Here is a 24,305-nt window from a genome sequence, read left to right as displayed (position 1 = left end):
TGAAAGTGCACGCAGCTTCCTACCACTTTGTACCATAGTAAAAAGACTGATTTGTGGCATAATATAACCAAAAGATGCAATTGTTTCATCTTACAAAACTGTGTTTTTTTTAAAGCTCACTATGATATGCTCTGATGAAAAAAGCTGACATTTGGTTTGGTTGCCTAGTAACCACTATGCTATGATGTAAGCATGAGTGTGCATCTATGCCTGGGAACAGCCCGATGAGAACAAGCCTTCTCTGCTGAAACGACGACACGTAAACGGAGAGGAAGACTTCAAACTCAAAGCTAAAGTCGCTCGATTCAAGCACTGCCTCTAACATCTTTAGAACCACAGTCCTGCTACACGGGTCCTTGCTCCAAGCACTGAATTCTCAGAAGACTGTTTAGAAACAGCAAAAATGTTGGTTTGATTTGATGAGATGAGGCCCACAACATCCAGCAATCTCACTTCTACGGTTAATGAACTTGCTCTCAAAGGCCTGAGACACAGCCTTGTGGTTACTCTGAGCACTTCTTTTCTAGAAGCCTCTAAAGTCTTCTCAGGAGTTTGCACCCTGCTTTAACTTCCTCCTGACACAAGGGATAAACACAGACATACGGGAATTTCTAACTGTAATAATCTAGATTACCATAATTTTCAAGTTGATTTTGTTTATAATTCAAAGGTTTTTCCACAGGAAGTTATCTACTTTCTTTCATCTAATTCTAAATGGTCCACCTAGTTAGAGTTTTCTCATCTGCTTCAGAGAACCAAGCAGAAGTAGCATGCTGGCCTTCCGCTGCCTATTGACTCTGGAAAATCAGGTTAAGTGTGTTTTCGCTTTTTCACTGAAAATTGTAGCTGGATGTTTTCAAGGCAGCGATTCGAGAAAAATAAGCAAAGGACAACACAGGGTCAGTGAATGGGCCGGCCATCGGGTCCAGCCCCACAGAACGAATTTTGTCACTTCTAAATACAAAGACTGGTCAGACAACCTTTAAATTCTTTCTGTTCCCCCCAACCTTCCAATTATATGGTAGATTTTCATGGAATTAGATTTTCTGAAAATAAAAATTATCTTATGCACTCACTGAAAAAAAGGGGCGATTATTGGTTTCCTTTGCTTTAAAAATCCTAATTTCTTAGCTATGTCTGGCAGCCGCAGCCAGCTACGTGATGCCGCAATGACAGCGCTGCAAAGCTTCTGGCCAGCCGGTAATCTTCAATCTCATCTTATCATCAGCACAGTAAATTATCCTGAGAACTGACATAATTTATGTCTCAGGGCCCCTCTGCTTCTTGTTATATATTCACTGACATTTTTTCCCTCATCTTACCGTAGCCTACATCTTGAATTTTAATTTTGGAATAGGTACAGCAAAGCACTTGGTACTTAATATCTTACCAGTTAATAAAATAGGAAAGCTGGACTTTACAAATTCTAGACAGTAGTCTGGTCATAAAACTTCCTAAGGTTAATAAAGAACAGGCACTTAAGACCAACCATTACACTGTGATGTTTATCTTAAAAGTTCTGCCTACTACTTCCATTTTCATTTTATGAGATAAATACACTAGTTTGAAGTGGCAGAAATAAAGCATAAACCTTCTTTTGGTCCTCAAATTTTAACAGGTTTATATAGGCATATGTACATGGCATATATAAAATCTAAGAATTTGGGGAACATTTCAAACTAAAATATATTATATCACAGAATTTAACTGAACTCATGAACATGGTTTTCCAAAATGAATGCTCAACTGGTAGTTAAAGCCTGCGGACTTACATTCTAATCTAGTTAATTTATTTCCACATTGTTAATTTGAAATGTATGTATCAGGAGCCAGAGAAGAGATAGTATTAGTAAGCTCAAGAGGTCAGCAGGACTTCAACCTTAAGAGTGAAAATTAAGTGTGGATTATCCTGAAATCACATTCACTTAAACATCGAATGTAATCATGTAAACACCAACAACACTGAAATAGAGAACCCAAACGAGGATGTGGTACCTCGAGCATCATGGGCCCCAGCGCATCCTTGTCGATGACGCCCTGCCCTGTAGATGACACGTCTGACTTCTGCACTTCATCGATGTTGGCCGCTGCTGCTTTCTCTGCAACAAACACAAGTGTGGATTAAATGGCAGTGCTATTTCAAGGGCAGAGTGACATGGAAACACTTTTATTGTAATGATTTTCAAAATCTCTAATGGGATCAGATGTGGCTGTAAAAGAGTCAGAGTCCACCCCCACCGCTACTGAACAGGAGAAACGGCTGGAAGCAGGAGCCAGAACGTTAACTTTTCACCGCCAGAACCTGTGGCTCAGATCCCCTCTCAGGCTGCTGATAAAATGAGTTTAGTGGTTTCATGCTAGTTCCTCACAAGCATTTTTTTCTAGATTACAAAGCTGCTATATACTTTGGCACAATTAGTTTCTACTCAAGAGATTCCCCAAACTAGGATAATGAGGGTCTGATATTCAGAATTCAGTAGCATAACCAGAGACACATTTGCACACATTTGAAGAAGGAATAAACACAAGTCCTAATTTGCTACAGCTGCTCCCACGTGACACTCTCTAAGTCCCGCCTTGACTCTTGTACTGGTCCACTTCTTGTCACATTCACATTTAAATAACCAGAAAGATCTGGTCCCTGTCTTGTTGAAGATGCTTTACAATTTAAGGCAGAGAGAAGAGGTGCCCTAGCAGGCACCCAGAGAATTTCAATGTACTAGTACTTTTATCTAGTACAGAGGTACATAATATGTGCTGCTGGATTAAATGTGAGAGGCAGCTTTCAGGCCCACAAGGCCCGAGAAGACATTCCATTATGAAAAAAATCTCACAGAAGAAACAGATGCACAGTTATCTATATACATGTAAACTAGTTATTTCAAGAACACCAAAAAAAAGTCTAAAGCATACTGGATACATATCAACAACTTGCTAGAAAACAACACAAAGACAATGTGCCAATTATGTCTACCTGAATAAATTATATCCTTGTTTACACTGCATGTTATCATGGTAATTAAATGCAAATAAAGAAAACCGTAAATCAATTTAGTAATCAGAATCAACCTGTTTTCGGGATCTTGGTAAATTTTGCTTCCTTTTTTGTAAAAAAGATTTTACATAGTATTTTGAAAATCCCTAAGCTTAATTTGTAACTGAGAACCTGGTGAATAATTAGGAATTATGCAGGTCCTCCAAATCTTGCCATTTCCATGACGGAGAGCTTCCACATGTATGTTTATCTGAGGAAAAGGGAAGATGACCTGTGTGGTTCAAGTCTAAGCTCAGCCACTTAACAGAAGTATGAGTCACAGCAAGTCACTTTGACTTTGTAAGGCCTTAGTACTTGCCTTCTGTAAATCATGGACTGTGACAGGAGTAAATGAGACAAGATGTAAAACACACTCTCAAAACTATAAAGTAGCTTTCAAGTGTAACTTCCTACTAGCATATTTGTGTTTACTAGGTTTTCCTTCCTGAGTTCCAGATGGAGTAATTTCTTTGCAGAGCTTATCATAAGCAGGCTGTAGCAGCTTTTCCATCGCTCTCTACATTCCTGTTCACCTTCTTAGATCTAAATAGCTGTGACCACCTATTAAGAGAACTGCTGTCTGGCAGTCCTTATAACTCAACACTGTGAGGATCTCTTGTGCTCACTTCATTTTTCTTCTCGCTGCCTTCCCCAGCTCTTGACTGCGAGGTCCCTTAACGTTGCCCCCTCTGCAGGCTTGGTCTCAGCCCCAGTCCTCAGCCAGTCTTAACTGAAGCAGGAAATATCTCAGGCTCTCCAGACACCCCCCACCACACACACGCAATCCCCATTTTGCTAGAATCTTTTTCAGCACCAAATATACTCCAAATAATTGCATGTGGGTGTACTATTCTTTTTTCTTTGCCAGGTCACTCTGTAAGGCTGTGGATTTCTCTTCAGTTTCTGTTCATCTTCCTGCCCACCAGTCCAGGGGCAGGACGTGTTCGGTGCCATCACCTGCTGCTTCGTCACATTTTCAGCTGGTTTAACAGCCCTGTCTTGTGAAGGTCCCAGCAGGCTTCGGGCCTAAGGATCCCTGAGTTTCATTAATACTAAAATCTTAAAACCCATATAATGGATATTATATATTTATGTGGTCCTACTGCCTTCTTATTTATTTTTTGCCTTTGGTATTGTGGGAGTCAGTGGGTAGGAACAATGGATTAACATCCCACAGAACAAGTAATTTGCAGCCTTTCCTCTGCCTCCGAGCTATTCCCAGGAGTATCATGCTCCCATCAGTGACATCTCTGTAGCAGCACTGATTCCCAAGTTGGAATGGATACAGGAGAAGACCTTCCCTGAGACGGTCTGTCAGAACGTGCAGATTCACAAGGTCTTCTTTGCATGAGATTCAGACACATCTTCCTAGGAGAGTATCCTGTCCTCCCCACCTCCTGCAGAGACAATCACAGTCCAGGAAACAGTACACTGTCCCCACCGGAAGGTAAGTTTCATGAGGGGGTGCCTGTGTCCATAACCTCAATGGCTAGCAGTGTCCCTATTTCAGAGTAGGTTTTCACTCAATATTTGGAGGCTGACTGACAGACTAGTCCCACTGCTGGTACTTATTCCCAGAAATACAGGAGCAACTAGAATGGAGGGTGGGTGGAAAAAGGAACTGATTTTCCTCTTTAGGCCCACCGGCCCTCCTGGTGCCAGGGAAAGAGTGGAATAGGTGGGCAGGACCAACATGGGAAAAGGGTTTCCCGAGGAGAACTGGTCTTAGATAGCAATCGTCTTGTCTTGCCTTAGTCAGCAAGTTTCTAGGCATCTCATGTTCTCTCAGGGTCCCAAGTTCTCCTGTCCGTCCACTGTGACAACTGGTGGTTTTATTCTTTTTAAAGAATGGACTTAATTTAGATTAATGCCGGGGGACAGTGAGATATGAAGCAACAGCTGCTAATCACAAGGGCAGCTCCGTACCTATTGCTGTTCGCTGTACAACATCAGGCTATTTGTTGTGAGATTCTGATATCATAGTAGTAATAAATTACTGGTTTCTGTGGGGTCTATAATAATGCCGCATTTTAGGGCAAAATAAATACAAAATAAGAATGTTTGTGATAATCCATTTCTGAGTCTTTTAAAGACAATATACCTTGTGAGATATTTATATTTTGAGGATCTGATCATCTGATCATGTCTCAGGATCCAAAAGTTTCCTAAATTCATTCATTAATATTCTGTGGAATTTTCAAAACTCAAACTTAGAAAACCCAATCACGCAGCTTCCTAAACACTGATAACCTTTCCTGACGGGTTATTCTAAACATTCTAGCAACACGCTCAGGCACTGAATTTTGGACTTTTATCAGAAAATATGTAGAATGAGGATCATCTCTGCACAGCATTTTCTTTTCTTTTCAGGAATCTATGGATCAGATACAATTTAGGGTGAGGGCCCAAAATTTAAAGTAGGAGATGATTTAGATCTGATAAAACCAGTGTATGGGTTCTACTGGAAAGCCTGAATAAAAATAATAACATCCTGAAAAAGCATTTGTAATAATAAAACATGCCATTTTTTTCTCTTTATAATATTCAACTGATAAATCTTTAAAAGGAGAAAAGAAGTAGCTAACAAGAAGTCAGAGAGAACGAGTGGCCAGCTCGAGCCATCGATGGGCTCAGTCCAGTGGGGTCCGTGAAGGGGTCTCGGGCATCTTGCTGAGCCTGAGGTGCAAGCAGAGTGAATAATCCTTGTCAGCTGAGAGATTACATTTAGCTGGGGGGGCAAAACAATTACAATCGAACCAAAAGAGAACAATTTAGGGCTAAACTGCGAGGAACTAACTTTAAGTTCAAAGAAGAGATAAAAATGGCTAGACAGAGCTGAAAATATTTCACATGCATTGTAATTGACTTGGATGGCAAAGCGAGGCCCAACAAGGAAACTGCTGGGAAAGGGTGTGGCGTCTGGTCCCTGGAAATCTCAGCCTGGCCTTTGGAAACCAATGCTAAGGAACATTGGCAAAACGTCTGTCTAAACTGCAATTCTAGGAATCCCTGACTAAAAATGAAAACAACAAAAATTTTCACAAGATCAATTTGAAATTATATTAGTGGAACACATGCTTTGAAAGAAAACTCTGAGTCTGTCTATTATTTGCAAGAAAACTTTCAAAATGTTGCAACACTAACACAATACTATCATATGTATTAAGAGAATGGGAAATTTTCACTATGGATGGAGTCATTAAATAAGAGACAAAGGGCAAAGAATTTAGGGCCTTTCACTCCCGTTCTCACTTTGGAGATGTGCATTTTCCATAAAATTTGTCATTTATTATTCAATTCTGTATCAAATTTGTGCTTTGACTATTTCTCAATATCAAAAAGAAACAAATCAATAATATGCACTGATAGAAAACACCCAGAAATATGGTTTTCCCAAGGTAATGGGAATCTAAATTAAACTGGCCATGAATTTATGCTATTTGGGTACTTTTCATTAAGTAATTCCTACCTTTGTTCAATGTTCAGTTGAGCCTTTAAATTAAATATGAGGAAGCAAAGGCCTCCTTTGAGATATACTGTGTTGACTGGACATATACCGGCATCTTCATGGAGCATTTCAAAAATGAGTACGCTGTGTTTGTGTAGCAGATATAAATAAGCCTAAATCCTTAGATTATTTATACTTCTGTAAGTACAGGATTACTATACTAAAACACACTAATATTTTTAAATTAGACAATTTTCTCAGCGGTCACAAATTATATTTACTTTTCTATATTTTGCATTCATTAACTATAAAAATATATTCTGTTACAAAAATATCCTTGAGGAAACTCAAGAGTAGAAGGATCAGCCCAGAGTTTCCTATAATTGAACCCTTATAAAATCTTATTATTACAGATGGAACTGTTAAATCAAAGAAAGATGATAAAATTTAATTGTTAAGCCTACAAAAAGATTTCTTCTCCACACCTAGCCTTCCATTTCTTTCTGCTGCACTTTAACCATTAAAGTTATCCTTTTTAAAGATTATGACCTAAGACAGTAACAATGAAAAGAATAATTCTACCCTTTTCTTCCTCACTCCCTAAAAGACAAAATATCATAAAATAGCTATGCTCTTTTTAATAGCACAGTTTGACACAGCAAAGCTCAGATTAGAGAGACTGTCCAAGGATGCCCCTATAATCTTTCCCCAAGTGTCCCTTCTCTCCTGGGTGTCTACTGGGAGAGCCATTCCATCCAGTTCCTTCCTCCATTTGCCGGCCCTCCAGAAATCCGATACCAATTAATTAGATTTCCAGTTTCAAAGCAAAGAACAAAACCCCATCTCTTCGGGGACTGTGTTAAGAGGAGTCACACCACAAACTGGGGGAAAATCATTAATATTATATCCCATATGCTTTTCTTTATAAGTAATTATTATTCATGTTTTCTTTTGGAACACAAAAGGAAGGGTGAAAAACGAAGCATCTGATCTCTAGAAATACAAGTGATTTAAAAAAACAAGAAAAAATGGGCATTTTTTGAAGCAGCTGGATTAAATTGCTCTTTATCATTGCCATCTATAGGCACAAATTTAAAGCAAAATTTAAGTTTTCTGGTGAGAACACCAACAAATCAGAAACTGTGAGACTAGTAAAAATTTTATTTATCTTTTAAAAAGTACCACTAGCTATTTTTAAATTATGAAGTGGTGTTTTCAAAAAAAGAGTTTACCTGTTCTTCTGAAACATTATTTATTGATTTCTGGTGACTTATTGAATCTTCTAACATTAGGAAGCCTTGCCTATTTGTTTATTTGGCAACTGCACTGAGAACATACTCTCAAAAGGCCTTTGCACAAATCAGTACCAGAACGGAGTCCTCTGTCCTCACAGGGATGGCAGTCATGGCCCAGGGGACAGCCACATAATTCCTAACTCTAGCAGCAGCGGCAGCAAGCACACTGATGACTGAGAAACCCAAATGCTGCTCATGTCTGCCCACGAGAGGGATGGGGTGGCACGGCCGTTATGGAAGAGGTTCATACACTTTTTCTTCTTTTTTTAATTATCTGAAGAGGCTGTGGAAAACTTGTGGAAGTTAGTCTATTGTTAAAAAGTCAGAATTCAAACAAATATCAATTACTCACTGTAAAAAGATGTCAACCGAAAGATAACCCACAGAGTATTCACACGCATACAGAAAAACTTGAGCACGGTCCGTGTTTAGATCTATCTCCCTGACACGTTCAGCCAAGGAAGAGTTTAAAAGTTATTTTTATGTTTGGTCAAGCGTGAGGATAGCTGCTTTCACTGAAGCAGTATTATTTAAAGTACTAGAATCTTTGACTAAAATGGAACCTGATACTTTATGCAGGTTTTATAATTAATTCCACTGCTTCAAAATGAGTAAAATCACTCACCCAGAAATCTATCAATTTTTCAGTAGACTGACGTCAAACACAAGTCTAATAACCTCCACAACAAATTTTAAGACTCTAGTGGGAAGACATCTACGATTCCCATCTTTTCTTGCATTTAAGAGCTGGGAGATTTCAGGTGAAGTGACTGTCAAACCTAGCAGTGGGGAGACCCATGCAGAGCAAAGAAGTCATTGACACAATGACAGGCAGTTTCGGGCCAAGCACTATAGATTAAATATTACAGGAAAAGTTATGAAGCATCTCAAAGGTTCTAGAAGGTAAAATCAGAGAATTATGCATCTGCACCCAACTAAAATTAGAAAAGCTGCCATATGGCTCCGTGAAACCAGCAGCACATTCTTATTCATTAGGAAGCATTCTGCTAACATAAAAACACAAGGCCCTTCCTGTGCTCTCCAAATGTGTTTATCTTTTCAACATTAATGCACTATATATCATCAAGCTGCTGAAATCTCCTGCCGTGCGTATTAAAAACGCGCAGCTGCACTTTCTTTAGCGGTGGGAGGGACCTCAGCCCCAAGTTGCCTCCGTCTCTTTCTGACATTGAGCTGCTTGTTACCATATCATGGTTTCTCTTCAGCATGAAGAAACAGCAGAATTAACCAATCTCAACGCATCTCCACCCAGCAAAACCATCTCACTCTGCTTCAGAGAAAGCAACGCGCTTGGTTTCATTTTCATCCATGGTAAGGTAAGACTACTTAGAGGACCAATAAGCGTGCCACAAGTTTGAAACACACAGGCCCCACTTTTAAAATTAATGTACTACACTTATCGAGAGAGAAGACAGTAATCAGAATAGATTCTGGGTATAGCTGGCTAGAAAATGCTTTTGTTCGTAAAAACTCTAAATTGAATTTGCTATCACCAATACACAATTTTATTTAGTACCTGACTTCACATATTACCTATCAATATTGAACATATTGACAGGTAAACAGACGGTGGAGAATCTTCGTAGTAAGCTGTGTGAGTATATACCAATTTGTCCACAATCTCTTTCTTTTACATAATCTAAATGCCTATGCTGTAGAAGCTTAAATTTAAAGACAGATCACAGAAGGAAAAAAAACAATCAGACACACAGTAAAGCACAGAGGCAATGAAAGAATCTTGTTTAATACCCTGAAACATGGCTTCATAAGTACTGCAAGTAAATCGACTGCAAGGCAACAAGGACATGCCATTGAACTTAAGTCGGCATTCATTCATTCCCCAATGTGATAACGGTGTGTGCCTACTTGAATCTTCTCCAGCAAGGGAGTAGTGGAAGATAAAGGCAAAATAAAACGAAAACTGCTTATTTAGAGTTAATTCTGATTCATTGGGTCTGCTAGCCAGGGCTTTAGGGGTTACCTGAATAAGGAAATGGAGGAATCATAATTTGTTTAGAAGACTGAAAGGTGAGAGTAAGACTACATGAAGGCAGCAAGGAAAAAAAAAATCCAGTGAGTGACAGAAATGAGAAGTGAGGCGAAGTTCTAATTCAGCACTAATTCAGAATACTTAAGGGCAGCCTCTCAAAACACTAAACTATAAAAATGAGTTATTGCTTCCAAATACATGTTAACTCAAGTCAAGGTCAACAGAATTACACAATAGGAGCACCCAAAGTTTCTGATAAATAACATTTCCATTAAAAAAATATGGAAATTATATAACAAGTTGTTTCTAAAATCCTTAAAAAGACTTTGGTCAAAGTAGTGTAAATATTTACCTCCTAAATCATTATTTGGTTTATTTAAAAAAAAATTTTTTTGGTGAGGAAGATTAGCTCTGAGCTAGCACCTGCTGCCAATCTTCCTCTTTTTTCACCCGAGGAAGATTTGCCCTGAGCTAACGTCTGTGCCAGTCCTCCTCTATTTTGTATGTGGGACGCCTCCATGGCATGGCTGATGAGCGGTATAGGTCCACACTTGGGCCACCGAAGCAGAGCATGCAGAATTTTAACTACTTGGCCACCGGGCCAGCCCCATTATTCTATTTATTGGCATAGCAAACCTCATCTCCCAATTTTCCAACCTCACACCCCAGCAATATTATTTATTTCCCCAAATGCATCGTACTGTCTCAAGATTTCAAGCATTTTCTCAGACTGTTCCCTTTGCACAGATGGCCTTCCACCCGTTTTCTCTCAAGACCCCATCACTGTTCCAGAAGCTGATTACAGTCAAGTAAGCCCCTCCCTCTGCATTTCTGCAATGCCCAAGCCCATCCCATCACACAGCCCGCTCACCCTAGTGTTGCGAAATGACCGATCTGTTTTCTTATCTGTCCCTTTCACTGTATTGTTGGTTCCCTGGCTACAAGAGAGGTCTTCTTACTCACTGCCTGGCACGTGGTGGGTGCTCAATAATGTCTGTCTTAATACTGAGCAGTTTTACAGCTGGAGCTGAAATTCAGTGTAGCCACGATCTGAAAAGCACAAATGCCTCTTTAGAGGGATCTGTTCTGAAGAATTTTACTGTATACTTACAATAACAGAAGTTTATTGTAAGTTCGGATTTTAGGAGTCTAAGTATCAGGTAGGAAAGGGATGAGAAAAAAAATCAGACCCTATGTGCTAAGACCATTGGGATAGTTCGTGCGGTGGCCAGGCCAACGGTACGGCGTTTGGGGGAAAGAAAAGTCACCAATGCTCTTTCTATACCTGAGAGATGAAGAAAAACAAAAATAGACTAACTTTATTAATCCAGATTATCATCCAGGAAGTTACAACCTGCTTCACAAAAAAAAGGTATTTTGGACACCATGGGAGTTTTTATCAGACTCTGGGATTTTCCCAACCCTCTTACCTCTTAAGAAAATAAACCAACCCAAGAAGAGTTCTAGGAATCACCCATTCGCCTGGGGACCCAGTTTAAAAGAGAGCTTTGTCAGGTTTCTTGTTCCTCCCACATCGTGGGCTGAGAGACCTCTAAGAGTACAGTCACTGCTTGAGCCAGGAGAACCATCTAGAAAGTGGGATTAGGCCAGAGGAAACCGGGCTGAAATCCCTGGAGAGGCTGGCAAGATTCTCTTATTCAATTTTGTGCACCCAGTGACTAATAAAATTTCCCACCATAAAGATGTCCAACAAAAGCACAGGGAAGAAAGGGATGGGGGGGCATGAAGAAAAGCAAGGAGGGTTGGTGCATCTGCTCCCCACTGTTGACCCTGCCGCAAATCCTCACTTCCGCATGCTCAGGGCTTCAGTCTCAAGCCGCCGCTGTACCTTAGCAGGGGAAGTTCAGAGGGCACTGAAACCAGGGCACGGAAAAGAGTGAAAACCATCCCAGGACCTGACCTTCATTTGTCCCGTGGGGCCACTTCTTCCATGCCTGGGAGTCTTCTGTGCCCCCACTTCCCTTTCACTGACATGCATCTTGCTCTCTGATGCGGTTTATGTTCTGCTTGTCAGACCTGCTAGCTCTGCTCGCCTCACGGTCGTCTCCCATCTGGGTATCTTTTCCTTCCAGTTTTTCTTTAGACGCAGGACCTGATGCCTGTGCCTCCTAAAGAGATTGCTACAGCGAGCTGTACAGATCCTCTTCTCCTTCCCCCACCGTGATTCTAACAATACCACGGGGAAGCCAAAGTTCCCGGTTTCACTTTGCCTACGAGCATCTCCTATTCCCAGTTCTCTCACTTGTAGCCTTTGCTTGAGCAATCAGAGGAGGACCTCATGAGCATGCTTTTTAAAGCAGGTGTTCCCGATTTAAAGCACCTAATGCAAGAAGCAGATAATAGAACACAGAATCATCCAATTTAGAGACCTAAGACATTAAATTATGCTAAATCATATCATCCTGGTAGAGAAAGTACGGCATCGATAACAATGCGACCACTTTGCATAAATATATGTGGTACCACAGCTCTGGCCAACCTTGGAGGGCAGGGGGAAATGGGGTTGAGGGCAGGGCACACTATCCAAGGATCAAAGCAATCAGAACTCACGGAAACAAAGGAAATGACAGCAAGGTGAGTGCAGTGTCCAAGGCCAGAGCTCTCTATGGACAGGGACCCAAGAGGGGCAGGGCACACAGCCCCTGCTCCCAGGGTCAGGGGGCACACGGGGGCTCGTCTCCAGAACATCTTAGATCTGTGACCACCAAAATCTCTTGCAGGCGAGAATCTCTAGTAGCTAAAAATGAGGTTCTTTATAGATCAGCTCAGCAGGTTATTTACTAAGACAAGCAAAAACTAGGTAATTTCTTTGTGAATGTTTAGGGAGCAAAAGAAGTGACTCTTAAGAGAATAAGTCTAGTCTCAGGCCCATTTCAGGCACTCTGAACGATTACTACAAGAAAAGTTTACCATTTCTTGTGACCCTGAGAACACCATTATCGGTAGTTTCGTTAGTCCTTCTCTGTATGTTTGTTTATACTTTGCCTGGTTCAGAAAAGCTTGTTTCGGTTTTAGTTTGTTTTTTTTTTTTACCTTTTAGGAACTATGTATGGGAATGAGGCTACCTAACAGTTAAAAAAAATACAGCACAAATACAAAATCTGAAAAAATTTTATAAACTTACTACAGGGAAACCCAGCTTGGGGAAAGGAACCCAGGTTTATTCTCCAGGGCTTCAGGAAGGAAGGACGGAGTAAAAAGTGTACAATCCTGGGTCTGAGAAGAGCTTAACAGTCAGAAGGTCTGTGTTCTCCAAAACAGAACTTTCGTGGGAAAGTATCTACACAAAGTATCATCTTTATATAATACAGAAACGGGCGTTTATTCTATTCAAATGCTTGAAACAGTTATGATTTGAATTCACATTTTTACATATAAAGGTGTGGGTACCCCCCCTTCCCCGCAACTAATCTCAAAATGGTCCTGGTCTTTATGAACTTGGGCTCCAGCAAGGAAGGGCAGTGATTAGGGCTGACCGTGTGGAGCAAGGTGCTGAGAGGGACAGAGCTGTTAGGAATGATTCATCTTCTGCACTAAGATCATCTGGGTACTCTTACAGGAAAGAGCTGTCACCTTAGGATGGCATCTTAAACCATCTAGACCAAATGGGAAGCAAAGCCTGGTAAAATAAAGGATCTAACTTGTTTTGAAGGCCAAATTATACGCAACCAAAGAATTTTTCAAAGCCAGGTTTGCCTACACAACAAAGAGAAACCTGCTTTGTATTTGCAGATTTTCAATCCACATAGCCGAACTTTGATTGTGCAGAATGATCACTGTATTTAGGCTAAGACATTAGGTGAAAAGAAAAGAAAGACTGGGAAACATTTGGGAAATAATCTCAAAGTAGATCTTCCTAATTTTCTAAAATATGAAGTTTCTTTATCATTATCACAGTATCCGAAATTCAAAAGAGATTCTAGAAAAAGAGTTCCTAGCAAATATCCATTCGGTTATTACTATGTTTCATAATGACAATAGGAATAGATTTAAATACATCTTTCAAGTGACCCTTTAAATACCTTATGGCATGAAATCTCTCCAGTTTAAGCTGGAGGGGCAGTGAATCATCAACCAGCCTCCCACAACTATTTAAAGCAGTTGGCAATGGAAAAGAAAGCAAGGGTCAGCTTCACTCGGAAATCGACATTCCTCACCAGGCAGCAGGACCCAAAGTGACTGGTCTTAGAAACTGCAGCACCTGCCTGTTTCAAAGCCCAGCCAAAGTGTGGACAAGAGGTGATCACAATTTGCATCATGAGGTCAAAGTTAGATTAACAAAGGCTAACATTTACAGAGACCCCTACATTTGGCATCCTGACTACATTTTCTACAACAGAATCCTTTATGTATGGTCCTGTAATTCTCCAGCAAATTTTGTGAGTTAAGGGAAAAAATATCGTGATACCTCCAGTAATTTAGTAATTCTCTTGGATTTCATATCTGCTATGTGCTCTCAAATACAAGGACCATTTAAGCAGTCAAATCCACTTGCAAGAAATGTTTAAAAAGTCCTCTTATTTAAAGTCTGACAATTCTGCTCTCCAGTAAAGGTTATAGAAAAGTTTAAGCCACAGCTGAAAGACACACAGACGGTGACTGCCATGGCTATCCGACGGATAAATCAAAAAGAAAAATCCTCCGGAGTTTAATTATGATCATCCATAAAGGTCATGGAATAGATCAAAATTAACTCTCTAATTATAAATATGAAAAAGACATAATAGTAATTAAGTTACTCCCTATGAAATTAACTGTTTTAAACTAGCTTAAAATTAGTTTTGTTTTACATCTATTAGCCATAAGAGATAAGTTTCCCCACCATTCTACAACTCTTCAAATAATGAACTAAATTTTCAATTGTAATTATTCTACTTAAGCTTCCAAATGCTAGACTGAGTATTACATTGTCATCAAGACTTTAGAAAAGTTCTACCCAATGGCATTTTGAAACAGATTTAGCATCAATACAGATGGACAGTTAGAATTCCAGAAACCTGTTTTTGGAAATCCTGCCTGCCAGTTGACGGCTTATAGGTGCAGGAGATAAAGTGGCTGAAGATGACAGATACGACAACTGGGCGGGTCCAGATTTGAGAGCCACAGCAAGAGCAGAGGGAGCCTCTCCTCTGTAGACGTAAAGCCTGGACCAGAAGAGGATGCTGTGCTGATGCCACACGTAATTCACCTGCCTCTCAAATAGACTGTCTTGGATTTGCTTTTTCAAAATGTTTTGTTTGTTATTTTTTATTGCATCGATGGACAGTGGGCTTCCCAGAGACTAGAATGGTGGCAGTTGTTAGCTCTGTATTGCCAAGGAAAATATTTGGCTGCATATAGGGTTTCCTGAGAGCAAGTTAGTACATGACCTCAATCTTTTCCAAGCTTATCATAATGCTGTACGGCTGTGCTGACTCAGCGGAGCAATCCGTAATCACTTGCAAAACGCCCCCACCCCACAGCGCTGTTAGGAGGCTTAATCACATACTACATGTGAAGCACTCTGAGCGCCACAGAAGCAGGGCGCTAAGTAACAATATTATCCTGCATTTCTAATCACAAGCAGTCTTACAAAGACAAGAATCCAATAAACCTGTTCACAAATTACAAATAAAGACTACTTTAAATAATTTAAGATAAATAATTGTATAACAAAGAAAAATGTGAAATCATTTATGTTTAACAAATGGAATGGACAGACTTCATCAGGCTAAATCAAAATGAAAAGAAATAGAACTAGACAAGTTTCTACTAAAAGAAAATTACATCCCTTTGTGATAAAACAGAAATTGAATGAGAAACCTATAAGAAGAGCATATTTTGTTGAAGTTATCTTGAGACGTTGCTATTAGTGAATTAAATTTAGGATCATTTCTATGTTTTTTCTACCAATAAATTTAATTTTTAAAAAATTCAAAATCAGTATGAACAGTAAAAAAATTTCTTCTCTTCAGTTATCAATGGTAACACTGAACACATAAATTTTAACTTTCATTGGAATAAAACATGAGTACTTTACTAAGTGTAAATTTCTTTCTTTTGAAAATGCTAAAATAATGCCGCATGTTTGGTTTTTCTTTTTGCCAACAGCAACTGTCTCCTAGATGGAGCACCTGTTTCCTGTCCCGCTGGGCAAGCCCAAGCAGGGGAAGACGGTGCATGAAAGGCCACTCCAAGTGGGCGGTCTCCAAAAGAACAGGCCAGGCTGAGGTGGCACTGTGGGGTTCTTGGGTGCCACTACCTTTACTGGACAGTGACTGGGGCCTTCTTGGTCTCAGGTGTCATTTCCTCCAGGGAATCCTCCTGGAATCTCAGGGGATCCATTTTTTTCCCCTCTGTTCCTCCATAACACTGACACAGTATCACTTACTACATCATATGGAAAGCATCTGATTTGATATCCGGATCTCCTCAGGATTCCCTCAAGACCGTCAAGTCCTCGAGCCAGGACTGCACTTGTCATCTTTGCATCCCCATCCTCTGCTGCAACTGCTGACCCATGCAGAGCCTCAAGAAAAGTGAGCTGGGGGGCCGGCCCTGTGGCCGAATGGTTAAGTTCGTGCATTCCGCTTCGGTGGCCCAGGGTTTCGCCAGTTCGGATCCTGGCCGCTCATAAAGCCATGTTGAGGCAGCATCCCACATAGTACAACCAGAAGTCCTACAACTAGAATATACAACTATGTGCTGGAGGGCTTTGGGGAGAAGAAGAAGAAGAAAAGAAGATTGGCAACAGATGTTAGCTCAGGTGCCAATTAAAAAAAAAAAGAAAAGCGAGCTGAGCTGATCCACACTCTGGACAAAGCAATGGAAAGAGTCCCTCCAGTGGCCTGGGGAGGCTGCACAGCATCAACTCCAAGCACAGAGATGGGACAAGGAATTTTACTTTCTAAATTTTATTTGTAATTTTGTTTTCAAAAAAGCAGTTTAAGGAAATATAAACATGATATTAGATGGTGAGGATGCCAAGATAAAAAAGACAAGCCTTGCCCGCCTGTTGGTGTTTAAGGCACACTGCCATGGTTAAGCCAAGTGCTGAAATGGGGTTAGTGGATTATCTTCTTAAAGTGTTCTGGATTTATGCAATAAAAGAAAAATGATATTTATAAATTTGTAAGTATTAGAAGGTTTTTTATTTGTTTAGCTGGGAGACTCAGCTTATTTGGAGAGTTAAGTTCAGGAAACAGCATTGATCCAGATGCTGGATGAAGAGAGACGCTAATTATCCGAGCTTTCACTAAGAATGCTTTCATCAGAGACTGAACATCGCAAGAGGTGATTACTTAACTCAAAATGAACTTCCATCAACCCACCAGGAACAATGCATACACCTCAGGATGCTAACAGGGCCTAATTAGTTCTCTGAAGTGTAGCAGCTCAGAAGAATTTGGAAAATAAAAACGTGAAGGTTAATGATCTTTTATATTACCCTCTCAGGATAAATCCAATTGCCAAGGAAATTAGACTTCCAGATCTCAAAAATTCAGACTAAGACAATACTCTACAGGAATAAAAATAATTTGTCAATTTTTCAAAGTTAAACCCACTGGTGAACTTCAAAGAGAAACACATACAATCACTTGACTGCAAAGGTGTCTGTCTACAAGGCGGGCTGTGTCTCTGTCCCTTCTCAGAGAAGGATGAGTCACTGCACCAGCAGTGGAGCAGAGACACACACGTGTCTAGATCTTTTCTCTCACTTACCCTAACATGAAAATCAAGAGCTCAATTTTAAAAGCTTAGTTCCAAAAGAGGAGGATTTAGTGGAGCACGCAGAAAGAACCTAAGGAGGTCCTCAGATTAGTATACAGAAGAGAAGCAATATAGGGGACTTGTCCCAAGCAACTACTTACAAGAAGGGGAGCCAAGGACAGCTGGGAGAAGATGGATATTCAAAGTGACTATATTATGAAAGAGAAACACTGGGGAGGGAGGGTAAGGTGGTTCTAAAACCCAAAGATTACTTTGGGGAAGACAGCTGAGTAAGGGAGCTAAGGGGTGGAGCTAATGGAAAAAAGCTCATTAAGAAACATAGTAGCTATGACTGCGCAAGAACATTTAATCCTGCAGGTCTTTACAAATCCTGACACTGGATCCATATTACAAATCCTGACACTGGATCCATAGTCTTTCAGGGGTATGATGACCACCTCTTCCACCCCCGCCCCATGAAGGTCAATTTGGAAAACGCTAAACTATTCACAATTTGTGCTTTAAAAAAAAAAACGAAAATAGTTTTATTATGTCCCACAGGCAAAGGAGGGGCAGTGAATATATTCTTACAATTCTGAGTAACTACTTATTGAGAAGATGATATCAGATAAAACTGCTATTGCTTTGAAGCCATTAAGTGGGAACCAAAACCTCAAATGTCCACCTTGTCCGTCAGGGAATGCATATTCACTTGAGCACTGAAATAACCGGTCAAGAGAGATGGAGTAGACGCCCACCTCTCTCTACAACCGTGCAGACAGCCTCACCCCCATCTCTCAGCACCGCCACTTAGAACATGCCCCCCACTTAGAATATTTCCTTTGAAATACAGTTTAGCCACACTTTAATTCTTCCTGTAACCTAAGACCCACTATTTATCTATGTGGTCTTTGTCTCTTTCAATAAAATCTGAGGAAAGGGAGAAAAGGAGAGAGAGGGAGACAGACAGACAGAAAAATACAAGGGGGATATGTATGGAAGTGAGGGGAACCCACAAGCACCTCCTGTGGGATCAAAAGAGATAAATTTAAGGGTTTCTAAAGACTGCAGATGAAATTGGGAATACAGACAAAGACTGAAATAGAGCTTCATTTATATTTCAAAGAACATCTGGAACATGATTTATAATGAGTTTTAAAGACTTCCTGAAAGTTTGTGACTTTTTTCTTTACTTTATCTGTTTCACTAGTTAAACAATTCTAGAACTGAATATTTGCTTCAGAGACAAGAATTTCACATAAAAACCTGAATTTCGTGCTGCAGTGGACCAGGGGCGAAGAAAACTCCCAGGAGAAATAAAGGGAGTGGTTAGAAGATGAAGAGTGGAATGGCAAGCAGGTGAACTATGAAGAAATGGAAAGACAGCCTTGGCCCAGAGTCTCTGCAAGTCTACTCTGCCAGGCTGAGACCATAGTAACCCCTGGCTTCCACTCTCATACACCCATATCTGAACCACCGTCACCCACGGGCCTGCCCTTCTGGAACTCTGCTCCTGTTGTAAGAGTCTGGTGTTGCTTGGCAAGTGGAGGCCTGGAGGGGGAGGGAGGGGTCCAGGACAGTCTGCTAGGGCAAAAAGGAAGAAGAGAAAGCCATGCTCCAGGCCTCTCTGGAAATCTAGAACTCATCTTCCCAGGAAATATATGGATGTGCTGATTGATTAGCCTCAATAGTACTCTTCACCTTGTAATAAATATTGGGTCAATGGTACCCACCTTCTGGGGTAAGGGGGCTCTTTTTAAACATCAATAATGTTCATGGCTATAATCACTAAGACTAAAAATAACAAACCTTGGAGAGGGTGTGGAGAGAAGGGAACCCTCACACACTGCTGGTGGGAATGCAAACTGGTGCAACCACTATGGAAAACAGTATGGAGATTCCTCAAAAAACTAAAAATAGACCTACCATATGACCCAGCTATCCCACTACTGGGTATCAACCCAAACAATCTGAAATCAACAATCCAAAGTAACATATGCACCCCTATGTTCATTGCAGCACTACTCACAACAGCCAAGACATGGAAGCAATCCAAGTGCCCATCGACCGATGATTGGATGAAGAAGATGTGGTATACATATACAATGGAATACTACTCAGCAAGAAAAAAGCACAAATTCATCCCATTTGCAATAACATGGAAGGACCTAGAGGGAATAATGCTAAGCAAAATGAGCCAGTCTGAGAAAGACAAACACCAGACGATTTCACTCATATGTGGAATATAAACAAGTACTGGGACAAAGAAAACAGTTCAGTGGTTACCAGGGGAAGGGGGGTGGGAGGGCACAGGGGGTGAAGGGGAGCACTTACATGGTGACAGTCAAGAAATAATGCACAACTGAAATTTCACAATGATGTCAACTATTATGAGCTCAATAAAAAAAGAAAATAATAATGTCTATGGAGCCCCACAGGACAGTATCTATACTTGAAATGACATTCAGAAAGAAAAGGTTACAATAAATTTAGTAATGTGTCTAAAATAAACTGTATCTTATTTGTCATTACACCATCTCTCTATATTTGAAACACAGCTGTACATACCCCATACATTAAGAACTATTCTAGTTTGAAGCATTATCAGTTACAATAGGCTTTATGGAACTGGCCCAAGAATCTAATCACCAAAATTGCACCGTTTTGATGGAAAATATCCTCCAAAACCATTAACTTACAAATAAATCTTAGGGGAAAAAACTGATTTTTAAAGTTGAAGACTCTCTGTGTTTCTTAAGAAAGCATGGCAGTAGGGAAAAACTGATTCAGTAGTTCAATCACACAAGAGACATATATCCACATAATCAAAGAGACAAAAATAATCACTTTCTTTCACCCTTGAGAATTTCAGTTCTCTAATGATATTCCAAATAAAATGTACTATACGTTATTTTTTTCTAATCTGACATAAAGGATCTACAAATTAAAGACGCTCTATGAAAAAAAAAAAGCTTTTAAGAAGGTGAGCTTAATTTAGGGGTGGTAAAGAAGACCCATGTCATTTCCCCTTTCCTTGCCCTCCTCTATCAGCTATAACAATAAATACACTTGGATAAATATACACTTGGAGTCTCACAAAATGGTGGTGTGCGTATGCCCGTCTACTGTAGACAGGCTAAATAAGAATCACCACTCTACTGAGATGCACTTCAGGGTGAAAGAAACACAAGATACAGACTCCCCAAATGGCCAGGGAGTCCTGCAGTGTCCACCATCTGGCCTTGATGGAGTGAAAAAGCATCTCCGTAATGAACGTACGGGAAGCAGCACCTCGGCCAAGTATTGGCATTATTTATTTCACTTTTCTTTTCTCCCACAAGACAAAATGTCTTATTTCCAAAATGGACAGGCCCAAAAGGACTCTAAATCTATTATGGGTGATCAAGGTTCTAACACTGTAACAGCAGAATCCAAGTCCATTTTAAGGAGGAATTTTTTCTCTCCTGGGTAAAATCAATGTATTTTTTTCTATGTGACCATGTTGAATGGGGGCTTTCTTTTGTTCAAAATGACAGAAATGAGAGACATAAGGAAAAGTCTCCTTCCAAACAGCTATGGATAGCTGACATTTTAAGTTTAAATATCTGACATCTACTGAATCCATTTTCCAGGTGGAAGTTTGCATTTTACACACTTTCTTTTCAGAACACAGGCTCAACTACACTCCAGGTAGTCTTGTATACAGCTAAGTGCTCTTGAATAAGACAAGGCCTCAGACAGCATTCCTTCACTTCTGGTCGATAATGCAGTGAATACTGGGGTGGTCACTATGATTGTCAGTAAAGTCAGTTTTGTTCCCAATATATATCCTGAAATGGGAGGGAACACCTTAACCAGGCCAGAATGGTTGCTTATCTAGAGGCTGCATTGCACAAACAAGATGGACAGATAAAATGATGCGGCATTCCCTCTGACAGAACAATCCCTCATCTGCTCACATCAGAGCACAAAACGAATGCTCTAAAACAAGCTCCGTATCCAACTGTCTGGCTGAATACCAAGAAGTCTTTTTTGGCCTAGACAGCAAGTTTCTATTTTCTTGGGATCTTTTATCATCTTTTTTTCCTGACAGGAAAAGCTGAGCTGCCTTAAAAGTGTACAGTATCTTCTGAAATGCCAAAAATATTCTTCCCAGTAACTAAACCACGGTGTCTCAGTATATCTTAAACTCTGGCTGAGAACATGCTCACCCAATTCACTGGTAACAACTTCTTCCAAATGGTGGATAAAAGCCAGAGTAAACAGCTGGGTGACACGTTTATTTTATCCTTTCACTTCATTGGGAGCCACTGGCTTTGGAGCTAGGTAGAGATCTGGATTTGAGTTCTAGCTGCATCACTTTCTAGCTGTGTGACTCTAGATGAGTCACTTAAACTCTAGGTTTCTGGTCTATAAAACGGAGTTAATAACTAAACCTACCCTGCAGGGGTGCTGCATGGATGAAACGGGATAATGCATGTAAACAGTAGTGCCTGGCACATTCCATACGTGGAAGCTCTCGTTTTCACTGTGACAGCTGACCCTGAGGCTTCTGACCTAGGATATATTAGAAGCTTTGCTAGTACATGGAGGGATCTACGTTTTGTAAGGCATGAAGCTTATACAATTAGAGGGAGGGGACTCTCTTTAAGAATACAAAATTAAGTACAATTTTACTTATAGAGAATGAGAAAAGAAACAGTAGCAAAACACTAGAAATTTGAAGAAGATTCAGATTTCGTCTTCTGAGATCCCTTCAGATAATTACCTGAAATGTTTATCAAGAAGTGCTTCCTGATCAAAACACGGCTTCCCTATCTAGAACCTGCTACAGCCCCCAGCGCTTGCAGGGGCCAGCGCAAGTAAGAGGCCCTGCATCTTAAGTTTCATTAGCTTAGTGGTAATTCTGCCTCTGAAAGTATACAACGTAAATTCCTAACTTATTTCCTTTATTTTCTGTGTCACTCGTCTGGCTCTTGGACAAACGTGATGCTCTGAATACAGAGCCACAGAACTCAGAAAGCTTGCACGTCTCTGAGAAATTCTTTTCACTGATCAACAACACCTTAGCGTCTTTTTCTTCTCGTCCTTTGATACTGAGATAACTAGAAAAAGACAATAAAAAAGACAAGATTGGGAGATGTTCATCAGTAATCAAAGAAGCCTGGTTAGAAATGTACAGCTGTGTGGAACACACAGGAACCTAGGTTAGAGGACAGCGGAACCTACAGGGGCTTTTTGCTGTAATAGTTCCTCAACCTACAATGCTTCACAGCCCTTGACTGCAGTCTCCATAAGATCTACGATATTTAATGAAATCCCATCTAACCCCAAACCACTGAAATCTCTTCTGTGAATAATATGGGTTAAAACTACCCCTAATGACACAGCAGGAACTATTATAAATCTTTATTTTGGTTTCGAGTGTGTTGCTTTTGGAATTTCTCTGGAGATGAACATTTTTTCTCATAATAAACAAAGACAAAGTTGAAGATATCATTCTCAGAGGTAGGTAATGGAACCCAGTAGAACGATCACAGGCTTCAGAATCCCCAGCAGACCGCAGACCGGGGTTTGAATTCTAGTTTGTCATTTACTAGCCTTAAGGCCTCAATCTTACTATTGTTTCCACATATCCATTTTATCTATGAAACACAGACAATAGTATCAACCCTGAAGGAGGGTGGTAATGAGAGGTAATTCAGGGCCACAGTGCAGAACAGAGTGGGCTTCCAGAAGGGAGGAGAAGGTAGCTGACTGCAGTATGCATGGATATCTTTATATGACATTCTTTTAACACTGCTAAAGAAAAAAATTTAGTAGCTTTAGATACAAGGAATCCTGATTCTTAATACCAAACTTTGTCTATCTAAACATTACCCACGTGGTAGACTGCAGTATATTCTTGGAGGTCAAAAAAAAGGTTTATTTCCTACCTCCTCTGTTATCCCAGTTTGCCTTATATTCATCTGTATCCATATTTATATATCTACAGCTATCTGTCTATCTCTATCTATCCACCTATTATAGCACTTACTGACTTGCTATAATTATTTCTTCTTTTTCTTAGATCCAAATACCAGGTTTATTCCTTATTAGATGCAGGAACAGGCCCAGCTGGACAACCACAGGCCTCTCTCTAGGGTGAGTTCTCAAATCAGGGAGAAGGAAATACTTAGGCTGAGGACAAGCTATTCTAAAAAGGCCCTAGTGATTTCTTTACTAATGAGCCCCTGGGTGGGAGGGACAGTGTTTGCCTCTTCTTCTATCTTTGATGACTTGCACAGTACATGGCACATAGAGGCTTCTGGTAAATGTGTCCTGAATACAAGTGTGAATGAATGGGAAATCATCATATTTAAGGATACCTATGGCATGGTTCCTGGTCATTCTCAGACTACACCATTGGAATTTATTTCATGTGGTTCTATTTCAAACTGACACAATAGTTAATGATGGTCCTTAAATACTTTTCATCTTGTTTTGCCCACTATTCTATTCATACCTTCCTGAAACACCTGAAGAAAACTGAATTTCCATTTGCTTTCACGTTTTCTCTAAATCCTAATTTTTCTCCATTATTGTATATAAACACTTATTAAGTATCTCTTATGTTGCAAGGCGTTAGGAAAAGGATATAAAAGTAAATGAGCAACGGTTCTTCCGTCAAAGAGTTTACATGGTAGTAGGGAGGTTTTGTTTAAGGCTTAAACTATTATATTACAAGGCAAAATGAAATATATATTTTATCAAACAACGGCACACAAACTATGCAGCTACAGGGTTAAAGCATAATTAAGGGTCCAG

The 24,305-nt window shown here is 40.1% G+C and overlaps 1 protein-coding gene across 24 annotated transcripts in view; it reads right to left on the bottom strand.

Annotated features, from left to right (window-relative positions):
* NCOA2 (nuclear receptor coactivator 2) overlaps positions 1–24,305 on the bottom strand; it is a 267,791-nt gene that overhangs the window by 58,469 nt on the left and 185,017 nt on the right. For all 24 annotated transcript variants that reach the window (XM_070630457.1, XM_070630452.1, XM_070630466.1 and 21 more), the window contains one exon: positions 1,996–2,099. In XM_070630457.1, coding sequence (XP_070486558.1) covers positions 1,996–2,099 — 104 coding nt within the window. The remainder of the gene's footprint in view (positions 1–1,995; positions 2,100–24,305) is intronic.

Source organism: Equus przewalskii, chromosome 8 (assembly GCF_037783145.1).
Source record: "Equus przewalskii isolate Varuska chromosome 8, EquPr2, whole genome shotgun sequence".
Taxonomy (NCBI): Eukaryota; Metazoa; Chordata; class Mammalia; order Perissodactyla; family Equidae; genus Equus; species Equus przewalskii.
Note: the sequence above shows the minus strand (reverse complement) of the source record. Positions and strands in the feature narration are given on the sequence as shown.